Source organism: Telmatherina bonti (genome assembly GCF_933228915.1).
Source record: "Telmatherina bonti genome assembly, chromosome: 3".
Taxonomy (NCBI): Eukaryota; Metazoa; Chordata; class Actinopteri; order Atheriniformes; family Telmatherinidae; genus Telmatherina; species Telmatherina bonti.
In genome coordinates, this window is record NC_136621.1 from 36,193,772 (window position 1) to 36,214,656 (window position 20,885).

Here is a 20,885-nt window from a genome sequence, read left to right on the forward strand (position 1 = left end):
CATGTATCATTTGCATTTAGTAGAATTATGCACTGTGTTAACATTATTTATCAACCAATTATGTAGAAGTGTGTTTGTGTGTAATTAATACGCGTTGTTCCACAGAACAGTTACGTGGGGAAACTATATTGACTCTGCAGCAAGACTCGAAAGTGGTGACCCATCCAATATGGTGGCGACCCATCCAATATGGTGGCGACGCTGGTTCACTCTCCAGCGCTCATAGAGGCGTCTCTGTATACAGGATATCTATGGCCTCAGACAGTTCTTGAGTGCCCCCTACAGGGTTCCAGCGGCTCTGCAATTGACAACCATGTGGCACTTAACATGAAGAAAATTCCACACTTTTGCTCAGTCTCAACACTGAAATAAAAAATTACATGAAACCCTAACCAATTTCAAAGTCGTTCCTACTGTTTCTCCTTTTTCAGTGTGTTGGAAACCCCTCTACAATATCCCCATCAGCTGAAACATCTAATTCAGGGGTATTCGGGTCCAGTCCTCCGGGTCTACCATCCTGCAATTTTTAATACAACTCAAATACAGTAGTCACTTTTGAAGTGGATCAGGAAGTTCTATCACAGCAAGTCTAAAAGTCAATGTGAAACCAAAAAAAGAGCAGTTTATTCAGAGCTTTGGTGAGTCAAACAATGTCAGAATCAACTAAAAATGCATCTGATGCTTCAGTGCCTGCGATGCAGAGTGAACATTACTGTGGAGTGTATGGCCAGACAAGCTGTGTGCAGCTCAACTCGGGTTCTTGGAGGAGCCAGACATACACTGCGTCAATTCTGCAATTCAGCCCAAATGGGCTCAATTGCGTTGAGGTCAGAACTGTGTGAAGAAGTCTACACAGAAACAAGACTCTTCACTGAAGAGCACATTGCTCCAGTCATGCAAAGTCCACCTACTGTGCTCCGTGGCAAGCTGCAGCCATGCTTGCATGTGTGCTCTAGTCAGAGGTACCCTCACCGCTGGCCTTTGAGCCCTCAAGTCAGCTTCATGCAGTCGTCTTTGTGCTGTTTTAGTGAAAACTGTTGCATTTTGCTGTTGCTCCGCAGGCTGACTGCAGGCAAGAACCGGTTCCGTTGGGCTTGTAGGGTGAGAAATCTGTCTTGGGCAGGTGTTGTTCACCACCATGACTTTCACTACCAGACCTTCTGTATCAAAGCCATGTCCTGGAAATGACACATTGTGCTGTCCCGATGGCAGCTGAAACTTCGCTGTGTGTCATTACCTCCTTGCAGCATCCCAATGGCCCTATTCAGATCAGCATCACCTATTCTTAATTGTACATAATTGGACCAACATCTATTAGCAGAGGTGTCAAGTAACAAAGTACAAATACTTTGTTACCTTACTTAAGTAGAAATTTGGGGTATCTATACTTTATTGATGTAATTACTTTTCAGATGACTTTTTACTTCTATTCCTTAACATTTAAAAATACAAATGAAAGTAGTTTACATCTTTCCAGCATATATATATATATATATATATATATATATATATATACATATATATATATATATATATATATATATATATATATAGTTTTTTTTTCTTATCAATTATCACTTTTTTCCTTTGTTTGCCTCCTAATACATATCAGTTGCCCGATTCCTGCAGCTAAGCTTAGAATAACTTAAATTCTAATAAAGCTTGTTGATGACGTGCCTTTTGAAGTTAGACTCTTTGCAATATTACAATGCTTACACTCACATCATCCAGGCCATGAAACCCATGAAATGCTTATATATGGTTCTTTAAAATATTTGCATTGCATTCAAATGTGTTAATTTTTCATCAGAATCTACGTGGCTGAAAAAGTGTTGCGCTTCCCGGCTTTTTCTGTATTTAATATTCTGATGTAACATTATAGTCATAACTTAATAGAAAAATGTTATTTTGGGGAGTGCACTGTTAAGTTCTGGTGCCACAGTTTAAGCCTTCCTTTTTTAAAGGTGGAGTATGTAAGATTTTCAATATTTTCTAAATAAATTAACTAAAAAAAATAACTACAATCATAATTAGTTTTTTTAAAACATGTAGGTTCCAGTCTGTCCATATTTGATGCGTTATTAAATTACAAGTTTAATTAATGACAAAGACCCTTCTTAAATGTTTGCCTACCAGTAAAAAAAAAAAGTGCTTTTTGTCATTTGTCATTAATTAAACTTGTAATTTAATAACACATCAAATATGGACAGACTGGAACCTACATGTTCAAAAAACTGTCTAATTATGATTGTAGTTATTTTATTAATTTATTTTGAAAATATTGAAACTCTTACATACTCCACCTTTAATGGTATTTTTCACACTTGCATAACTTTTACTGTAATACTTTTGAAGTTTTTTTTTTGTTTTTTTAAAAGTCAGTACTTTTACCCTTTTACTTAAGTAAAAAAATGAGTTGGTACTTTTACTTCCACCTGAGTAATGAATGTGAATACTTTTGACACCATTGTTAATTAGTAACTGTACACCAGCACTGATGCCAAGTAAATGTGAGGGAAGATTAACAGATTATGATGCTACTAAAATGTTACAGTCAAGCTTAGAAACAAAAACGGAGGCGTTGACTAGAAATCTTTACATGTATTTGAACTCAGGTTTATTCACAGAGTGGTGGCACTGCAAAGTAGACATCTCTACCCAGCAGGGCTGGGCTGCATCACAGCAAAGTATCTGTAAATAAACATCTTGTACAATCGGGCCACATTTGAGAGAAAATATTCTGATGAATTATCTTTAGGAGGGCACGCCATCGCTGCATGTCGGAGGATGTGCGTTAGATTTCCCCGACTGAAATTGTTATGGTTGAAGGCAACAAATAAACCACAAACATTAGAAGTGGCTTTAGACAGTCACAGCTTGTGTCTATTGGCACTGTGAAGGAGTGCCACGCCTACTTACAGAGGAAAAAACAGATTTAAGATCAAACTAAATGATTCAAAGAAAAATAAAAAAGAAAAAAGAAAGGAAAATGCACTTCATGTAAGAAAAAAAATAAAAATGACCTAAAGAAGGGTTGCGGTCTGTTTCTCTTCCCTTGTTACTGTGTAAGTAGCTGTACATAAGGTAGACAAGATGACACAATAAAGATGACTTCACTGATCCCATGAGAGTCTCACTTCACATCAATCTGATAGGTCACCGCCGCTGAAGCTGTTCCCTCGTCTCCCCCGTCCATATGTCCTCCTCTGAACGTGCATACAGCGATGACAAACAAGTAAAATCGCACCAGGACACTCATCTTTCCATGCTCCGTTTTACTCCGTATCTCCAAATCAGAAACAGAAGTGTTCATATTTCCCCAGACTCCCGCTCCTCAGAGCTGGAACGTCGGTCGCGCTCGTATGACAGGGATCTCTCTCGTTCCCTGCCCTTCGCCATGTCTGGAGAAGTGGACCTCTCCCTGTCCTCCCACTGTCCATACTCTGCTTTTTCCTTACGCCATGCCTCCCCAGCACCCTCTCTCCATCGGTCCTGGGATGGTGAGCGCTCTCTGTCACGGGTGTGGGATGTTCTGTCTCTGGAGGACCTGAGGGAGAAACAATGTTAAAAAAAAAAGTTGCAAGTCTCACAGAAACTTTGTGTTTGGTTTCAGTTTGTTGTGCAGATGGAAAGAAAAGCTACTGTGCACATGCATAAAAGGCAGTTAGCAGTAAGTATTTTCATACTGAACAGTCTGGGGACAGGAGGGGGGTTCCTGAGGGTAACAGGGGAAGTCCACCAAGAGATAAAACACCTTTTTTTTTTTCTTCTCTCATTTACAAGTACAGATGTTACATTAAAATATGCAAGCAGTCAACGCATGCAGCTGTATTGCAGGTGGATACTGGTATCCGTTTAAAAGCAGCTCCAGTGCTGCTTGGAACCAAGAAAACTGGTGTTACAGCTAGAATATCTGCTGGTCAAGAGAGGCTGGTGTTGTGTTGTGGAAACCAATCATAGTCCAGTAAAAAAAAAACAAAAAAAAAACCCATATCTGTGAAGTTGAGGCAGCAGTGAGGACTCACAAATACACTCCTCCTCGCATTTTCAAGCTGTTCAGTGTTTGTGAAAACTGGCCAACAGATGGAACAACAGTCACGACCAGGGCTCTGAGAAACAGCGAAAGGGTTGGGGTGAAAAAGTAGGATTTCTTCAGAGGTGCACTGCAGTGCAGAAGTGTATCATTTGGAATCCAATTTAAAAATGTATTTATTTATTTTTGTTTTGTAGTTAAAAACAAAAACAAAAACAGGAAAAATGCTTTTTAAATTATTTTATTTTTGTTTGTTTTTTTTAAAAAGGGAAAAAATTTATTTTTGGTTTTTATCCAAAAAAAAAAAAAGGAAAAAATGTTCCTGAACATTATTACATTTTTAAAAAATCTAATTACATCCTTTTTTTTTTTTTAAAAAAAAAGGAAATTATTTTTTACCCCCCCCTTTTTAAAAAAAAAAAAAAAAAAAAGGATGTAATTAGATTTTTTAAAAATGTAATAATGTTCAGGAACAAAACAGGCAGAAATGCAGTGCCTGGCCAATCTGCGGCGTACAGACACCAGCCATACCAGCGTGAAATCCAACCAGCAACGTAGGATTAAAGCTCGTGTGTGGAAGTACTTCAGCTTCTACTGGTAACTTTAACTGCTCCAGTTTGTTTGGGGAGATGTGGCAGCACAAACTCTGGTACGCCGTACCTACAAACATACCTCCTGGACTACAACACAAAGAACACTGTAAGAATAAAAAAAATCCACTTTTGTAAGATGATGGCCGGGTGTGGAACTAGAAAGCAGCTCGGACAGAAGTTAAATCCATCCGAGACGGCTAAGACTTGATGCGGCACCATGTTCCGCTTGTGTGTGACAGAAACACAAGTTGTCCTTCAATAGCCAATGGGTGAGCGAGTCTTCCTTGTTGAGAGAAATATGAGAACCTGTGTTACATGTTTCCACTTAAAGTCGCAACAGTCAAGCCGTCACACAGAGAAGATCATCAATAATCATTTCATAACTGCATCGTAGTCTGAATCATAAGAGAATCCAATTGTGATGTGTCTTCAAGCTCCAATCCTGAGTTTAAAAGCAGCATAAGATCTTTTACTATCACCACCTGGGGGTTAATAAATCCCACCTCAGTCATACATGCATGAAGCACGTTTGCAACAAATGGTGGCATCCATCCATGACCCAGTTTCAGATAAGCTGCAGAAGATGGATGGATGGGTGGTGTCTGTAAATGATCTAAAATGTCCTTTATGTTGCTTATTATAACCAAATCCTAAAAGACATTTAGTTTGAAACTCTGAATAGGAGTAAAGTTTGCACTAAATTTTGCTTTAATGTCGACAACTTGGAATTTAGTCTTTCACTTTTCGCCTGATGCAGATTTTTTTAAGCTCAATTATACTAAATGTGGTGCGGCTGAATGAACTATTTTTTTATTTAAATATCTTATTAAATTCATGAATCAAGTTATATTTGGATATTTTGTTTTTTTGCAATTTGTTGTGACTGGCAGCATGTGTGTGAAATCAGCAAGTCATGTCGTCTTGTTTTGTGCGCTGGATCGAGTCACGACGATAATATCGCGGCAGAACTTGTGAAGTATTGGTAAACATAGTGCTGTTAGACGTCAATTAATTATGTCAAAAAGTGGTCAGATTTGTTTTTTTGTTTTTTTACACATCCATCTGCCTTATAGACTGGAAGACAAATCTAAAATTGCTTCATATGTTATGTGGGGAAAAAACAAAAATCAAACCAGCTGTAAGAAATACTTTCAAGTTAAACCATTTCTGAACAAACTCCAGAACCTGGTTAAAAAAACGGTGTGACAACAAGACAAAGTCTCATATCCAGAAAGAAGTTCCTGCGGTCCAAAACGTCAGACCAGCAGGAAGTCAACACACATTTAAAAGTCCTGTTTTCATGATTTTAAAACAGGAGACATCAGCTGAGTTAAGTCTGCTGAGGAGGTGTGCCGCCAGACCAACAACTGCAACTTCATAGAGGTATCAGTGATGAGTAAAAACCCACACCTCTTCTTTTTGCGTCTGTGAGAGTGGGAACGCGAGCGGTGTCCGTCCTTGTGTCGATGCTTCCTCTCTCGCTCCCTATCCCGATCGGCCCCATCTTCTCTGGAACGAGAGGAGCGGTGGCGTCTCGAATGATGGGATGATGAACTGCCTCCATCCCTGGAAAGAATCATTTCATTAGAAAATAAAAGTAATAATTTTGTTTCACAGGGACACACACACACACACACACACACACACACACACACACACACACACACACACACACACACAAACAGTCTAACCAAAATAAAAAAATCACCATATGTATTTAACTAAGCAAATACATACGAGCCTCCTGTTTGATAATTACTGCAAGGATAATTATCTTTAACTCCAACTAATACAATGAGTAACTTTTAAATCCTTGAACAACTATGTAGAAAGACATCCCGTTGTCATGGAAACTATGGTAGTCTGTTGAAGAATGGTCAAAACTGGCTGTATCAAGTGAAGAAAAATCTATAAGATGATTCAGAAATGACAAAACTAGGTTAGCTGTCCAACGAATTATTATAAAACTAGTAGATTCGTTGGGAACCATCACCATCCAGGATGAAATATGCTCAGAAAAATATCTTTAATGAACGTTTGGTGAAAATCAAGTCAAAGCAAAACAACAGTAGAACTCAGGGGAATGTTTAATAGTGACCGAATGAGCATTTTCACACACAGAATATAAAGGGAACTCAGAGGATTTGGACTGAATGGCTGTGTAGCTGTGAGAAAACCACTAATCAGTGAGGTTAACTGGAGAAAACAGGCTTCCGTTTGCTAGGGAGCATTAAGACTGGATTGGAGCAAAGGAAGTGGTCATGTGGTGCGATGAGTCCCTGTTCCAGAGTAATGGGAGCAGCAGAATAAGAAAAGAGGCAGCAGAAGTGATGCAGTCAACCATGACTAGTGCCTACGGTACAGGCTTGTTGGGGCAGTCTATGGTCTGGGGTTGCTGCAGCAGGTCAGGTCTAAGTTCAGCAACATATAATGTCCAAAGAACAAAGTCAGCCGACTACATGAATATACTGAATGGGGATGTGATGCCATTAATGTTTTTTTTTTCCTTCCCCAATAGTACAGAATAGGACTGTGACGATATGCTTTTGTCCCAATTCGATTCCATTCCAGATTTTTTGGGTGCCGATTCGATTTAAATTGTGATTCTCAAAATTCTTCAAAATTGCTGATTTTTGTAGATTAATAAAGAAAAAAAATGTATGAAACTTTTTTTTACTCGTCATATTTCTTGATTTCAATGAGGAAAAACAATACAGTCACCAGACCATTATTCTGCTGCTATAATACCCAGGAAGACAAGTAAAAAGACTAATAAAACAATAAAAATTAAAAAAAAATTTTTTGATATTTTTACTTATTTAAAAAAAATATTTTTTTTAAATAAGTAAAAAAATATTTTTTTTAAATAAGTAAAAATCGATCAAAATTTTTTTACATTTTTAATATTTAAAAAAAAATATATACATTTTTTTCCTTCTTTTTTTTTTTAAAACAAAAATTCAAATTTAAAATTGTGAAGCAAAAAATTCTGATTATTGATTTGATTTTCCCACTCCTAGTACAGACATATTCCAAGATGACAATACCAGGATTCATCAGCCTCAGTTTGCTTTGTGTTGAATATTCCCCATAATTATTACAAGATCTTGGTGAAAAACACCAAACAACTGTTGTTTGAAGCAACAAGCACCTTGTCCATGTAGCGCTCCAGCTGGAGCATGTTTCTTTATAATATCATATGAAAATATACAGGATGTTTAGCACTTTTTGTTGACTTATGCATGAAATGGTTTAAGACAGATAAAACTGCCTTGCTTAAATCTCACTGATACACATCTTAAAAAAAAAAATCTAGTGAGAGTGGGCTTACCTGTATCGGTCTGCGCTTCTAGATCTCGACCTGGGACAGTAAAACAAAGTCAATTTTCCAAACGATGTTGAGCATTTTCCTTGTACAATGGCTGTAATATTCTTTCATACCTCCTTCGATCCCTTTCCCGCTCTCTCTCCCATTCTCTCTGCCGTTCGCGCTCTCGCTCTCTTTCCCGCTCCAGCTCCCACTGTCGCTCTCGTTCATCTTCCCTTTCACGTTCTTCTCGTCTTCTCATGCGCATCCTCTCTTGTTTCTCTACAACAGCTTTCTGGATTAAAAAAAAAAAAAAAACAATAAAAATCTCATAAGTCACACCCATCAATATTCAAGCAATTCCAGAGGTTTTTATTACTTTCATGGTTCTCACCCTTAGCTTTTCAAGCTTCTCGCGGATTTCTATGAAACCGAGGTGAAGCTTGCCTCCAAAGTGGTCTGCCAGACGACGATCGTTGTCGTGGAGACCCAGATAGGCTGAGCAAACCTCACACACGCGCAGTTTTTGCTGTTGAAAGCTGGAGGCAGGCATTGAGTTTCTATACACATCCTTCAAGAGAAAAGATTTTAGGATTAGAGAGTATTTTCTGGCACTTTTGAGAAATTCTAGTTTAACAAAATAAACAGAAAAAAGGATTTTAAACTCAATAGTTTGATCAAACATCATGTCTTAGTGTTTAAAAAATGTCATGCTTAAAACCTAGACTTTAAACAGCTAGATTAAAACACATTTTATGCCTTCTGCTACACTAAACCTGTCAAAGACTCAATAATTTCTGACCTCAGCTTCCTTCTTTAAGGCCCTGGTCTTCTCCACCTTCTCCAGGATCTGCTGGGCTTCATCCACATTCCCTTCACCCCCCAGCTGTTCTGCTTTGGCCAGCAGCTTGCCGATCTCTTCGTTTAGCTCGTGGACACGCTCAGCCTTATCATCCCAGATCAGACAGAGAAAGTACTTACAAACAGCTGGTAGCAACATCACCAACTATGTCAATAGAGTCTTCCTCACCTTTGCAGCCACTTCAGCGCTGATCTCATCCTGAGTCTCCGCTAGTCTCTTCTTCGCCAGGTCAGTTCTGCGGTCACAGTCCGCAATGAAAGACTGAAGGTGTTCAGCCGCCTGGGAAAAAAAAATACGTATCAGATGTCTCAGGGACCTTACAGGAGCATCCAGAATGTGGCATTTATTCCCTGAAATAGTGTTTAGAACAGAAATGCTCAGCTCTGGTCCTCGAGGGCTACAATCCTGCAGGTTTTCCCCGTATCCCTGCTCCAACACACCTGACTCCAACCAATCAGAACCTCACCGGCTGTTCGATCCATTTAATGGAAACCAGGCGTGTTGGAGCAGGGATACATGGAAAACCTGCAGGACTGCGGCCCTCGAGGACCGACTTTGGACACCCCTTGTGTAGAACAAACCAACCATGTGTTAAAGTTGAAGCACTGCATTAAAAAGTGAACACAAGAAAGATGCATGTAGACGACGGTTAAATTTTAAACATGCAAGTTGCATTTGTGTGCAAAAACTTACATCAAGTTCAAAGAAGTATTCATGCTCCTTAGAGGCAATCTCGTAATCTGCTCTTAGAGCCAAGTCGTGGACTTTGACACACTCTCCCAGATCCATTCTCTGTAGGAAAGATGATCAGAGTGTGTTAGTTTTAGCTTTTTAGTAGGTGCAAATTTATCATAAATGAAGAGTAAAATACATCAACAGTAACATGATAGATGTAGCTGGGACATGCCAGGAAATTTTCAGGATGTTTTCATCGAAAGAGGAGGTTAAAAAAAAAAAACATTTTCTTTAGCATCAATTATTCATCACGCTCCATGTTCTTTTGCAAAGAAAATCTGTAACAACAGCCTCTTTCTTCTCAAATCAAAGACGTTCGGTAGACTCCAAGGCAATCATGGAAGCAAATATGAACACATTTTATACAAATATTTTAAAAATCTGCAGTAAAAAGGTAGCTTTCCCCCTGTTTATTTATAAGACAGCGCACAACAGAATAATTTCTGGTTGAATGTTTGTGTAAATATGAACTTACGGTTCCTGACAGGATGTCATGAGGACATGAATCCAAGAGGTGGCTTTTGCAGACTCTATCATCTGTGAATTTGATTCTCTGCCGCATGGTGTCTCCTGAAACAGAGATACAGATGTTGGAGTTAAGTCTTGTGTTCAGTTGGCTCGTTCCTTAAAATGTACACCTCAAGAGAAAGAAGAGAAACAACGTGACAATGAGCCATTCTCATGAGGACAGAGCAAGGCTGGATTATCCAATGGACATTATGGGGACAGGCCCAGGGGTCCACGTCCACTTGGGGCCCAAGTGAGGTCCACGTAGGGAAAACACCAGCAGTTTGGACATAAAATTAAATGTACATAAAAGCCAGATAGTTACACCACAGTGTCTCGTGTACTGCTGTTGGTACCATTGGTTGAGAGATGTTAGAAATGTTGTTTCACAGCGTATCATTCACATTCTGTGTGTTTACATGGGAGTTTTAATTCCTGTTTAATTCTGAATAAAAGTTAATTCCGCTTTAAACTGATGAAAAACAAAGATGTAAACACTTAATTCCTAATGCTAATTTTTATTTGGAATTAAACTTAATTCCAATGTAAGTGGCTGGTTTATTCACATTTTAATTCAGAACTATTTAATTCCTCTGTCATGTAAACCTTAATTCTGCTCTAAATTAATTCGGGTCGTTCTGCGCATGCTCGTTACCTTGCCCTGTCCCGATGTTACACGTTGTTTTGCCTTCTGTGTTCGGTGTCTTTCTTTCTTCTTCTTCTCAGTTGCTGCAAAAAGTGAAGTAGTATGCTCGTTTTGAGCTGGTACTTCAAAATTATAATAAAAATAGCGATGAAACTGGTTCGCATTATGTAGTTTTTACAAGTTACGACTGAAAAGACATGAAGCAGGGAGCCAATTTTGTTTATTCCCGGTGTACGTCATATGTCACTTGCACCCTCTGTCCAATCAGAACCCTTCCCAACCCGTGGCTCTAAAGAGGAAATAAGTGGGGACATGTTTCATGTAAACAATTATTCGAAATTATTATCTTCATGTAAACTTTTAAGAGAATAAGTTAATTCCGAATTATTAATTCCGAATAAAACAACAAACACCATGTTACCGTACCCAATGTTCACAATGTTGCGGTGGGCAAGGGGCCCTGGACCACTCTGGGCCCAGGGACCTGTGCACTTTTAATCCGGCCCTGGGGCAGAGTCACACAGCTACTCATCAGTGTAACGTTTAACTGCGTATCTCTAAACAAGTAGCTGCTTAAACTAAACAAAAATAAATACCTCTGCTTACAAGAAACATTTCAAATGCACATAAAGATTGCTTAGTAAAACTCTAAGCTACTTTTAAGATGGGAAAAAAGTAATATCAAGCTTTGTAAACTGAAATACAACAGGTAGCAAAGTGGCTAGCGGCTAGCCCGCTCCATGAAGCACGCCTTGCAGACAGGTTAGCATTTGGCTAATGCTAGCTACACCAAGTCCTGTAAATGATGGCAGTCATCCATGTAAAACACTAACAAGGTCTGCTCACCGTCTCTCCCTGTCCCCATGAGCTGGTCCAGCATTGCTCGCATCTGTGCCTGGGCCGACATGTCTGTGTAACGTTGTGTGAGTCAGCAGTGGTCTCCACACATGCAGCTTCCTGGAACTGCAGGCCTCTTTAGGTTTCCACCAACAACTTTTCCCACCAAGAAGAAAAAAAAGCCCGGGTTCCTTTAAAGCGAGCCGTCTAAATATATTTATTGTTTTTGTTTCCAATTTACGGGATATTTCAGCACTTTTACAAAAGCAAAATGCAACTTTGTAGAGGTGAATGGCTTCGGGTCTGCAGAGCAAGTGCAACGTGAAAACTGCTGGAGTCCACTGGTCGGATCGACTCGCGTGGCGAGTTCAGACTAATTAATTTAACCAGGGCGTTTGGTTAGCTAGTAAACATGGATGAAAGCAAGAAACAATTTCTACTATTAACATGGTATCTAAATGTATGTCTAGCCAGAGAGCTAGAAATCAAGTTTGTTTCACGTCCTCTCTTCCGCCTTCCTAATTCCTCTCCGTGCGCGTCGCCGCGAAGCGCGCTCCCCACTCTGTCAGACTCGAGGAAGAAGCGAAATATGGACATCTAATGTGGATAAAAACAAGATTATCAATATATATATGGCAGTATCTGTAAAAAAAAAAAAAAAAAAAAAAAAAAAATCAATATATTTCATTTCATTGTAATTTTTTTTTTTTTTGTAAATTCTGCATTTGTTTCTGCGTTATTTAATCATTATTTTGATTATATTCAAATTGATTGCAATATACGCACATTTCTCTCATTCATTTCGCATTTTATTATTAGCTGATCATGTTAACAGGAGCCTCTGTCAGTCATGTAGTGTTCACATGTCAGAATGAATTAACTAACATTGTACAGTCCACACTCTTCATCAAGTCTGCATGGAGTGATTTAGTAAATTCAACAGATGTTGTTAATAAATAATAGCTACAGCCAAACAGTGTCAACATTATTAGGGGCACGTGACATCACTTGTGTGAGCCATTACTCTGCTGCCTATTAGCTGATATAGTTCTCATGTATTTGTTTGGGCATGTAACATGATAGTAATGCAGCACAGCATTACTGTCTTGCAAATTTTGACCAGCACAAAGTAATGTATGGAGGATGCTGCTTCAAATCATTTAACACCACATGTTGATATGCCACATGAAAAACCTCTATCCGGAAGTTTGCAAACAATGGCAGGAAGCCAATCCTCCTAACTCCAAAAAATGACTAAATATAGGTTATCAGCCATAACAGCAAAATTAATATCTGATATTGGAATTGGCCACAATTTCCACATCGTTGAACCTCATGACAGCAAATGTTTAGCAAATAACCCGTCTGATGACAAGGATGTTTACAGTGAGCGGCGGAAACTGAATACTCAAGCAAATATGGTATGTTGTCAGTTTAGCATGTGCTCTGTATCTGTAAAGATCTTTCTTTTTAAAAGCATGTTGGACACATCTGTGAACTTTAAGAAGTTCCAGTACAACCCATGTGTTTGTCAGGGTACCACTGTAACCTGATGCGTAGGGCATCTGAGTCAGAAAACAATCTAATTGCTGTCATGGTTAACCCTGTATGCAGTTCTGTTAGATTTAAGGTAACTTGATGCAAGTATATACTTATATATGTATATAAGTTTTATGCTTCTGCCTATTTTGGTCTTTGAGTTGTTGGTTGACTTATTTGTAAATAAATAAATTATCTGTGACTGAAACAAATAAATGATGATGTGGAACCACTGGGAAACTTATTTATATGTTAAACTGAATACTGTAGAGGACTCTATCTATCTATCTATCTATCTATCTATCTATCTATCTATCTATCTATCTATCTATCTATCTATCTATCTAAAGGCTGTTTTGCCCTGTTTATTGTGTATTAATTCTTTAACTTTAAAACTAACTAAAAGCCAAGAGATAAATATTTCTCTGTGTCATTCTTGTCTTGGACAAGAATAAACTATATATATATATATATATATATATATATATATATATATATATATATATATATATATATATATATATATATATATATATATATATATAATTTTTAATTATGGAACAACAATGAAATAATTGAAATTTGAAAAAGTAATTAAGAAAAAGTTATAAGAAACATTAGCTTGGGTTTTACACACCCAAACTAGTTGGTAGAGATGCCACAGGTAGGTTATTTTCCACTTAAAAAATAAATAAATAAACAAATTAATCGAAGTCACTTTTATTTACTTCTACCAAACCACCAGGATCTTATTGAAGCGTTTATTTACGTCTTCAAACACTCACAAAGCAATATTTATGTATTTATTTAAGCATTTATTTATCGAATAAACTAAGTGTCTGCTTCTCTTGTACTATGTAGTGTACCATGTTCTACATGTTACTTTGGGTTTGTCCTAAATGCTGATTATTAACTTCAGAAACACACACACACACACACACACACACACACACACACACACACACACACACACACACACCTTCTGCAAGCATTTGGCAATGTTTGCCTCTGTTCTGTGACGAGTGTAAGCGTTTATTTGCGATAATCACATAAATGGCTTGCTTTGCTGATGGGGCTTTCTGTGGAATCACGCCCCCAAAGACAACCCAGTCCCACCAGTTCGTCCCACCACGTCTGAAAAAAAGGCAAACATGGCGTCTAGTGCACTGCGGTTCTCCCTGCGACTTTTCACCAGGGATACGGCTATAATGGCTCGTAACCCTGGCTTACAAACATCTACCATATCCAGGACAACTCAATGCAGGTCTGTGGTGTCATCGCCGTCCGGGGCAATCCTTCCAAAACCGGATAAAGTGAGTGTTTTGATCTTGATTGTAAGGAGAAACCGGACAAGAAACACGGGGGGCGGAGCTCAATCTTGATTGACAGGAGTCTTGGCAAATAGAGCGGCAGCGGATTGTGACATTAGCCAATGAACGTGGGGTTAGACAAACATAAACGCACTTCCAGGAAGTAATAACCCCCAATTTTATACATAAAAAATGTTACATTTAACACTTAAGAAGATGGATTTTTTTTTCGGACTTTGTACCTGGCTGTCTTGTTTTGATAGTAATATTTGGTTCAATATTGAATCATTTTTTAAATCCAAATGATCATGGAAAGACGAAAAAATACACTTTGTAAATGAAGCCTTACAACTGTAATGCTTTGTCTCTTTATTTATCTGTTATTAAATAACATATTAATAAATATTTCATCACTTGGTTCATCAAAACGCTATAATTTAACTTAAAGCAAAGCATGTGCTATAGCCAAGGGAAAAAAAAACATCTTAATGTGATTTGTTTTTAATAATATAACTTCACAAGGAAATTGTGAGACATTCTATGCAATGAAACCACATGGATACTCCTCTAGTTTATCTAATTATGTGTGTTTTTTTTTTTTTTTTTTTTTTTTTTCATCTTTCAACTCTTTTGTCAGAAACTGTGGTCATAAAATTAGATCCAAATACTTTGCTAACTGAGGTGTGGCTTGGCCTAACTATAGCTTTTGATTTTTTTGCAGACACCTTTTGGTCTTATTCGCATGACAGCAGTGGTGATACCTTTCCTTTATGTGGGAACTCTGATCAGCAAGAACTTTGCTGCTCTCTTGGAGGAGCATGACATATTTGTCCCTGAAGATGACGACGATGATGATTGAGTTAAGCTCGCAGCCTAACAAGAGGTACAGGTAATGTCTTTCAGCCACACCTTACATGCTGTTTAAACATTATGGGTTGGACTCGTCATGCACAATCTTGTCCTGTATAAAGGGCACATGAGGCGGAGCATGTTTTCTGGAATGCCTATGAGTAATGTTGGGTGTTAAAGTGGACATATTATGAAATGTTTTACAAACATAACAATTATTAACAGGTTTCCTATTAAAATATAATGTATATCTACAGGGTGTTTTGCAATATCAACTGAAAGAAAACCAGCCGGCACAAGGAAGATGGAGCGGTTTGACTTCCAGAAGCATCCTCTACCTCCACTCATCTTTTTCCACTTTCCTCTCATATTTATCCTGTTTTTCATGTGAGGCCATCAGAACCACTACGGATGCCTACACTCCTGTTTGCATGTTTGAGTGTGTGTGTCAGCTCAATAAACAGAGTCAATTACACATTGAGAAAGGTTGTTATTATTTCTTTTTAACAACCAGCCGTCCAGTCATGGCATTGTGTTATTGTAATGTCATCACAGTATTATTACATTAAGTTATTGCAAAATTTAAAATATCGTCCTCATTTGTCAAGTTTGTCGTGCTCCTTCCTGAAGTGCAGCATTGGCCAGTCTCAAGTGTTCGTTGAGGGAGCCCATCTCCAACTTGTGTGTTGTGCCTCTTGATAATGTTTATAAGCTTCTTCTTTCTCCTACAGGAAGGAAATATAAGGTGGTCAATCGGGGGCATGTGTTTAAAGTTCCAGCTATGCACAAAGAAATGTGTTTAACCGTTGGCGTGATGCACAAAGCTGGATTGTGAGACATACCTTGGTGAGGGCTTGCACTTCATTTTGCAGACAGCTGATTTCTTTTTTAAGATACTGCACTTCATTTTCCTTTGCCCTTAGCAGCGTCTGAAAGGTACAAAAAGTGACCTGATGCAGACTGAAACAGCTGTTTTCAAAGCTTAAAAATCTGCCAATAATTTTTTATGAAGATATTTTCTTTACATATATGTCATCAGTTCAGAAGTGGAGAAATCAAACGTCTTTGGGTCATTATATTTACATATAATAATAATAATAACAATAAACATTCAAGGACAACCACTGGATTCTGTGCCACAGACACATTTATGGAATCAGTCCCTCAAAACTGAACAAATTACCCATCCATACTCTCCCTCATCCCTGGTTTTAGAGAAATATGTTTTTTTTTTGTTAAACCTAGTTGACAGACACAATGGAAAAATGAACACGGATAGTGAAACGGTAACGTGGATTGCGTTGCAATTGAATACTTTTTAAAACAAATGAAGATATGTAGCTGATTCTGGATGTCCTATAATTGGCAATACAGCAGAAAATACGAGAAAATGAAAATTAACATAGAAAGAAAGGCAAAATTTATGAATGTGTTTGTTTTGTCAACAGTTTGAAACGTGCAAAATCCAAAGAAAGAAGCATCAAACTACAAAGCAGAGGCCAGAGAAATTAATTTATATAAACAACTAATAGTTCCAGCTCATTTTTAATGAAAAGCCAAAGATTTTAATAATATAAATGCTGCACTAGTTGTGTGTGTGTGTGTGTGTGTGTGTGCGCGCGCGATAAATACGTATACTGTAATTCAGCCAGTAGGTGGCAGCATTTGCTTCGATATAAGGCCTCTGGGCACAGATGCCCCACACAAATAAGGCTCTAAGACAGGGGTGTCCAAAGTCGGTCCTCGAGGGCCGCTGTCCTGCAGGTTTCCCATGTATTCCTGTTCCAACACATCTAGCTTCAACTAAATGGATCAAAAAGCCAATGACGTCCACAACTGATTAAGCTCTACTACTAATTAATTTGAATCAGGTGTGTCTGAGCAGGGATACATAGAAAACCTGCAGGATTCTGGCCCTCGAGGACCGGAGCTGGACACCTCTGCTCTAAGACAAGAACAAAAGGGTGCAGATGACAGTGGAGCGGTGAAAGTAACACTGGGAATGCAAGTTGTGTCCACGATGCTGCAACACGTTTTTTTTTCTAGGTAAATTGGTGGAATAAGAACTGACCATAACGCTGAAGAGAATGTTTAAGTTAAAGGAGACTGCTTACTAGTTATATTTTCCTTTCAGTACCTCTAAATCTGATGATGTGCTCTCAGTGTTGCCAAGGGAGACCACATCCGACCTCTGGCCTGTGATGAAATAACGCATTCGACTGATCTCTTCAGCCAGTTTGTTCTTAAGCTCCTGAAAAACAGATTTTTAAGTCTCAAATGTTCTGCAGAAATATTAGAACTTAGACGTCAAAGTTCTCCAAGCTGTGACCTTTTAGTTTTAACACTGAAACAGGATCTAAGAAGATGTTTGCAGAAACCTGGTTTTCTCTTTGGAGCTGCTCCATCTCCCTCTGCTTGCGATCCAGCTCGGTCTCTCGGCTCTTGCTACTCTGTTCGGTGCGGCTCAGTTCCAGGCATTTCTGAGAGTAGTGCTCTGACAGCACATTTAACTCGCTGTGCAAGATGTCCGCTTGAGGCCTGAGACAAACAAACACACACAAGTCCTGGAGTAAACTGTCACGGGCAGTTTAGAGAGAACATCTCAAGCCTGCAGCAAGAGCCAGTGATGAAGTAGCTGCTATCAGCAGGATGGCAGAGGACCCGGAATAAACTTACATTTGTGCTCCATATAAAGAATCCATCTGTGCAGCTCCTCCATACAGACTCCTGGCCTTTTCCACCTCTTTCTCCAGCTCCTCTCTGTGAGCCGCTCGAAGTGCCTCCATTGCTTTGATTAACACATTGTTAAATGAGTTAATCAACTTGATTCTTTTCATTAAACAGCTTTAAAAATGACTTTTTATGAGGATCCATTTCAAGGACACAACCGATCTTAAAACAGTTGTTGCTAATTCTTTGCTAACCCTTAGCAGCTGCATGGCGCTCCTCCTGCAGCATGCGCTCACTCTTCTCCTCCAGTTCCTTTATCTCCCTGGCATGTTTCTCCTGCAGCTCCTGCAGGGCTTTCCTATGAGCTATCTCCATGGCTTCGAGCCTGTCCCGGCATGGGGCCCTGGGTCCACAGGGACTATACACCTCTATCCCCATGGCTGCACGCTCCTTCTTGATGCTGTCAACCTGCTTTTGGAGGGAGATGGCCTGGGAGATAGTTTTGAAGAGGAAAATAATTCATTTGCACATCCTTTGTGGTTAATCACATTTCCTTACAGGAATAATAACTATGCACAAACCACATAACACTATAAAGCAAAATCAAATGCCATAAAAAGAATAGTTATGTATAAAGGCATGAAAACATGGAATTCTCTACAGAAGAACATTAATTTTGCCACTGACCTTAAAAACTTTAAAATATTATTAAAAGACTATTTTTCTAAAGTACAGGTATCTACATAAATCATAATTATAAGGGTTTGGTGATAAGTATAATAAATACAAATGTATGTGTAATGGAGAAAACTAATTGATAATGTGGATAGAGGTGCACTAAAATATTTATACTATAGATAATCAAATATATAGGTTGATATCCAATTATAAGTAAGCATATTTTATGTAAATGAATAGTTTACATGATAGGATGTAATATGAATGGACATTACATGCATGCACTTACTTGTGTAAAAATGGATTACAGAGATGATTTTGAATATGTAAATATCTTGTATTCCAGGATTGAACCGAAATGTTGATGTACTGTGTAACTTTTTACAAGTTTTTTTTAATAATATAATTGTGCCAGACCCCAGGAAGAATAGCTGTAGCTTGCTACAGCTAATGGGGATACTTAATAAACTTAACTAAGCTAAATCTCCTAAGGCTGTAAGGCCAAGAAGGAAATTTAGAGTGAGCCTCGCTTACCTCTTTTTGAAGCGCTTCAGCTGTAGAAGTTTGGGTACCATTTATTGATTGAAGGACCTCCTTTGAATTGGAGATACAAGTTTGTGAATCAGTGACAGACTGTTCAGAATCTTCAGGGCATGAATGATAAGTTTGGGAATTGGCTAGCGACTCTGACACCTCCGTGGAGCCTGCACGATAACCCTGGGCTCCAATGAGAGACTGTGCGCTCATGTCCCTAAATGACAATGTCTCAAATTCTGCCCACTTCCTGTTGACCTCGGTGTCCAGCGTTTCGATAACAGGCACAGGAACATTCCCCTTCTTCAGCTCCATGGAGTCCCACCTGCTACCCATCTCACTGAGAAGAACCCCCTCCTCAAACCACTTGTTCCTCTCCTCCAGTCGCTTTGCTTGCTCACGGTCCCAGCCCTCCCCTTCTTCTCTTAGACTGACCGGAGATGAGTCCACATCCAGATCTCCGTCTACTGTTCGATGGAGGTGGTCTTCCTGGTGGGAGTTTGCAGCTGCAGCTGTGTAGGTGGAAGTGGCAGGTTCATAACCGGAGTCCTTGCAGGTGAGCTGAGCAGGCGGTTGGCATGACGACAGTCTCTGGGAGAGGAGGTTCTCTTTCTCGCTGCTGGAGTCTGATTGGCTGTGGGTCAGAGTGGGGAAATTGCAGGTATATAGGGTTACATTTCCAGAGAAAGACAAAGGGACCACCTAATCGAAGCGTTCGGGTCTGTAGAGCACTTGTTTGTGCCATTGGATTGATGAATTTAGCACACAGTTAAAACAGGTTAAATACTCATATACAATATTTTGTGATTTGTACATTACAAATTAATAATTTAAAAAGATAAAACACTTCTCCAAAATCCTTTTAAGGGACATAAACAAGAGATTCAGTGCTAATATCTACCTTGTATCAACCACTAGTTTAGGATAATGTAACAAACTGAACTCTATCCACACTGAGGTGCGTTACCAAGACGATGCTTATCTTATTTTATCAAAGCTGAGTGGTAAATTTCAAGCAAATGATTTAAACAAATCCTCCATCACCGTCTCTGAGTATCAGATCAAACTTACTGTGTGTTGTTCTGAATAGCCTGCTTTAATAATTTCACCCAGTTCCGCCGAACTCTGGATGTTATAGCTGAGAGAGTGAACACTGCTGTTTTTGTCTGGAAGAGGTCAAAACACACACACAAAGTTAAACAGGAAGCAACTATAATGTTAGACTTGCTATCTGTGAACATGGGGGGAGGGGTGGGGGATTGACTGACTGTGCATCATCACTACAAGTGTATTTTGAAACATGAGAAAAGCAGCTACTGTAATTACATACTTGTATTTGGAGCCCATAGTTCTTCTCAACGTTGCAGTCTGACACACACACACAGCATGTCAGATCAATCTCTCCATCCAAATCATCTGACTGCAACATTAGTCAAACAAGACTTCATGTTAATATTTTTTTAAAAAGGGAGAAAAAACATAAAATTATATCAAGATGAAATAAAACCAGCAGAAAATCCATTAAAGCCATTTACTAATGACTTTAATGGATTTCATGTCAGGCTCTCCAGCAGGTCTTACCTCCTCTGCCTCTGAATCTCTGTAGTACTTCAGCGAAGTGTCACCGAGAACAAACCAGTGTTTCTTCCACTGGAGAAAAAAAAAGTAAACATGAACCTTTTGCAGTTACTTGGTGACATAATCATCAAATCTAATTTGTGGTGTTCTGCAATATAAAAGCCATTTAGCAGATATCTGTGTGTCTGTTTACAGACACCAATACTC

General features: G+C 38.8%; 2 protein-coding genes across 4 annotated transcripts; one reads left to right on the forward strand and one right to left on the reverse strand.

Moving 5' to 3' along the window:
* Positions 1-2,611: 2,611 nt before the first annotated feature.
* LOC306754268 (putative RNA-binding protein Luc7-like 1) lies at positions 2,612-12,037 on the reverse strand. 2 transcript variants are annotated; one of them, XM_079238219.1, is made up of 10 exons: positions 11,530-12,037; positions 10,006-10,100; positions 9,489-9,587; positions 8,964-9,074; positions 8,736-8,879; positions 8,328-8,504; positions 8,068-8,228; positions 7,958-7,987; positions 6,037-6,192; positions 2,612-3,547 (listed from the first exon to the last, which is right to left on the reverse strand). In XM_079238219.1, exons 1-10 carry the CDS (start codon positions 11,588-11,590, stop codon positions 3,310-3,312), a joined length of 1,272 nt encoding a protein of 423 aa, XP_079094345.1. In that variant the 5' UTR covers positions 11,591-12,037; the 3' UTR covers positions 2,612-3,309. The 2 variants fall into 2 exon arrangements, with proteins under 2 accessions (XP_079094345.1, XP_079094346.1); XM_079238220.1 differs by lacking the exon at positions 11,530-12,037 and adding an exon at positions 10,693-10,756.
* A 2,157-nt stretch (positions 12,038-14,194) lies between these two features.
* LOC306774742 (essential MCU regulator, mitochondrial-like) lies at positions 14,195-15,693 on the forward strand. Of its 2 annotated transcripts, none has more exons than XM_079264900.1 (3): positions 14,195-14,372; positions 15,091-15,258; positions 15,476-15,693. In XM_079264900.1, exons 1-2 carry the CDS (start codon positions 14,211-14,213, stop codon positions 15,226-15,228), a joined length of 300 nt encoding a protein of 99 aa, XP_079121026.1. In that variant the 5' UTR covers positions 14,195-14,210; the 3' UTR covers positions 15,229-15,258; positions 15,476-15,693. The 2 variants fall into 2 exon arrangements, with proteins under 2 accessions (XP_079121026.1, XP_079121027.1); XM_079264901.1 differs by having other exon boundaries at positions 15,091-15,252.
* Positions 15,694-20,885: the final 5,192 nt, after the last annotated feature.

Coding starts and splice junctions, on each gene's coding strand:
- LOC306754268 (XM_079238219.1), bottom strand. CDS start 11,590: ATGTCGGCCCAGGCACAGATGCGAGCAATGCTGGACCAGCTCATGGGG. Junction 8,880..8,963: donor GCGCTGAAGTGGCTGCAAAG/GTGAGGAAGACT, acceptor TGGGATGATAAG/GCTGAGCGTGTCCACGAGCT. Junction 3,548..6,036: donor CACAGACGCAAAAAGAAGAG/GTGTGGGTTTTT, acceptor TTTCTCCCTCAG/GTCCTCCAGAGACAGAACAT.
- LOC306774742 (XM_079264900.1), top strand. CDS start 14,211: ATGGCGTCTAGTGCACTGCGGTTCTCCCTGCGACTTTTCACCAGGGAT. Junction 14,373..15,090: donor TCCTTCCAAAACCGGATAAA/GTGAGTGTTTTG, acceptor ATTTTTTTGCAG/ACACCTTTTGGTCTTATTCG.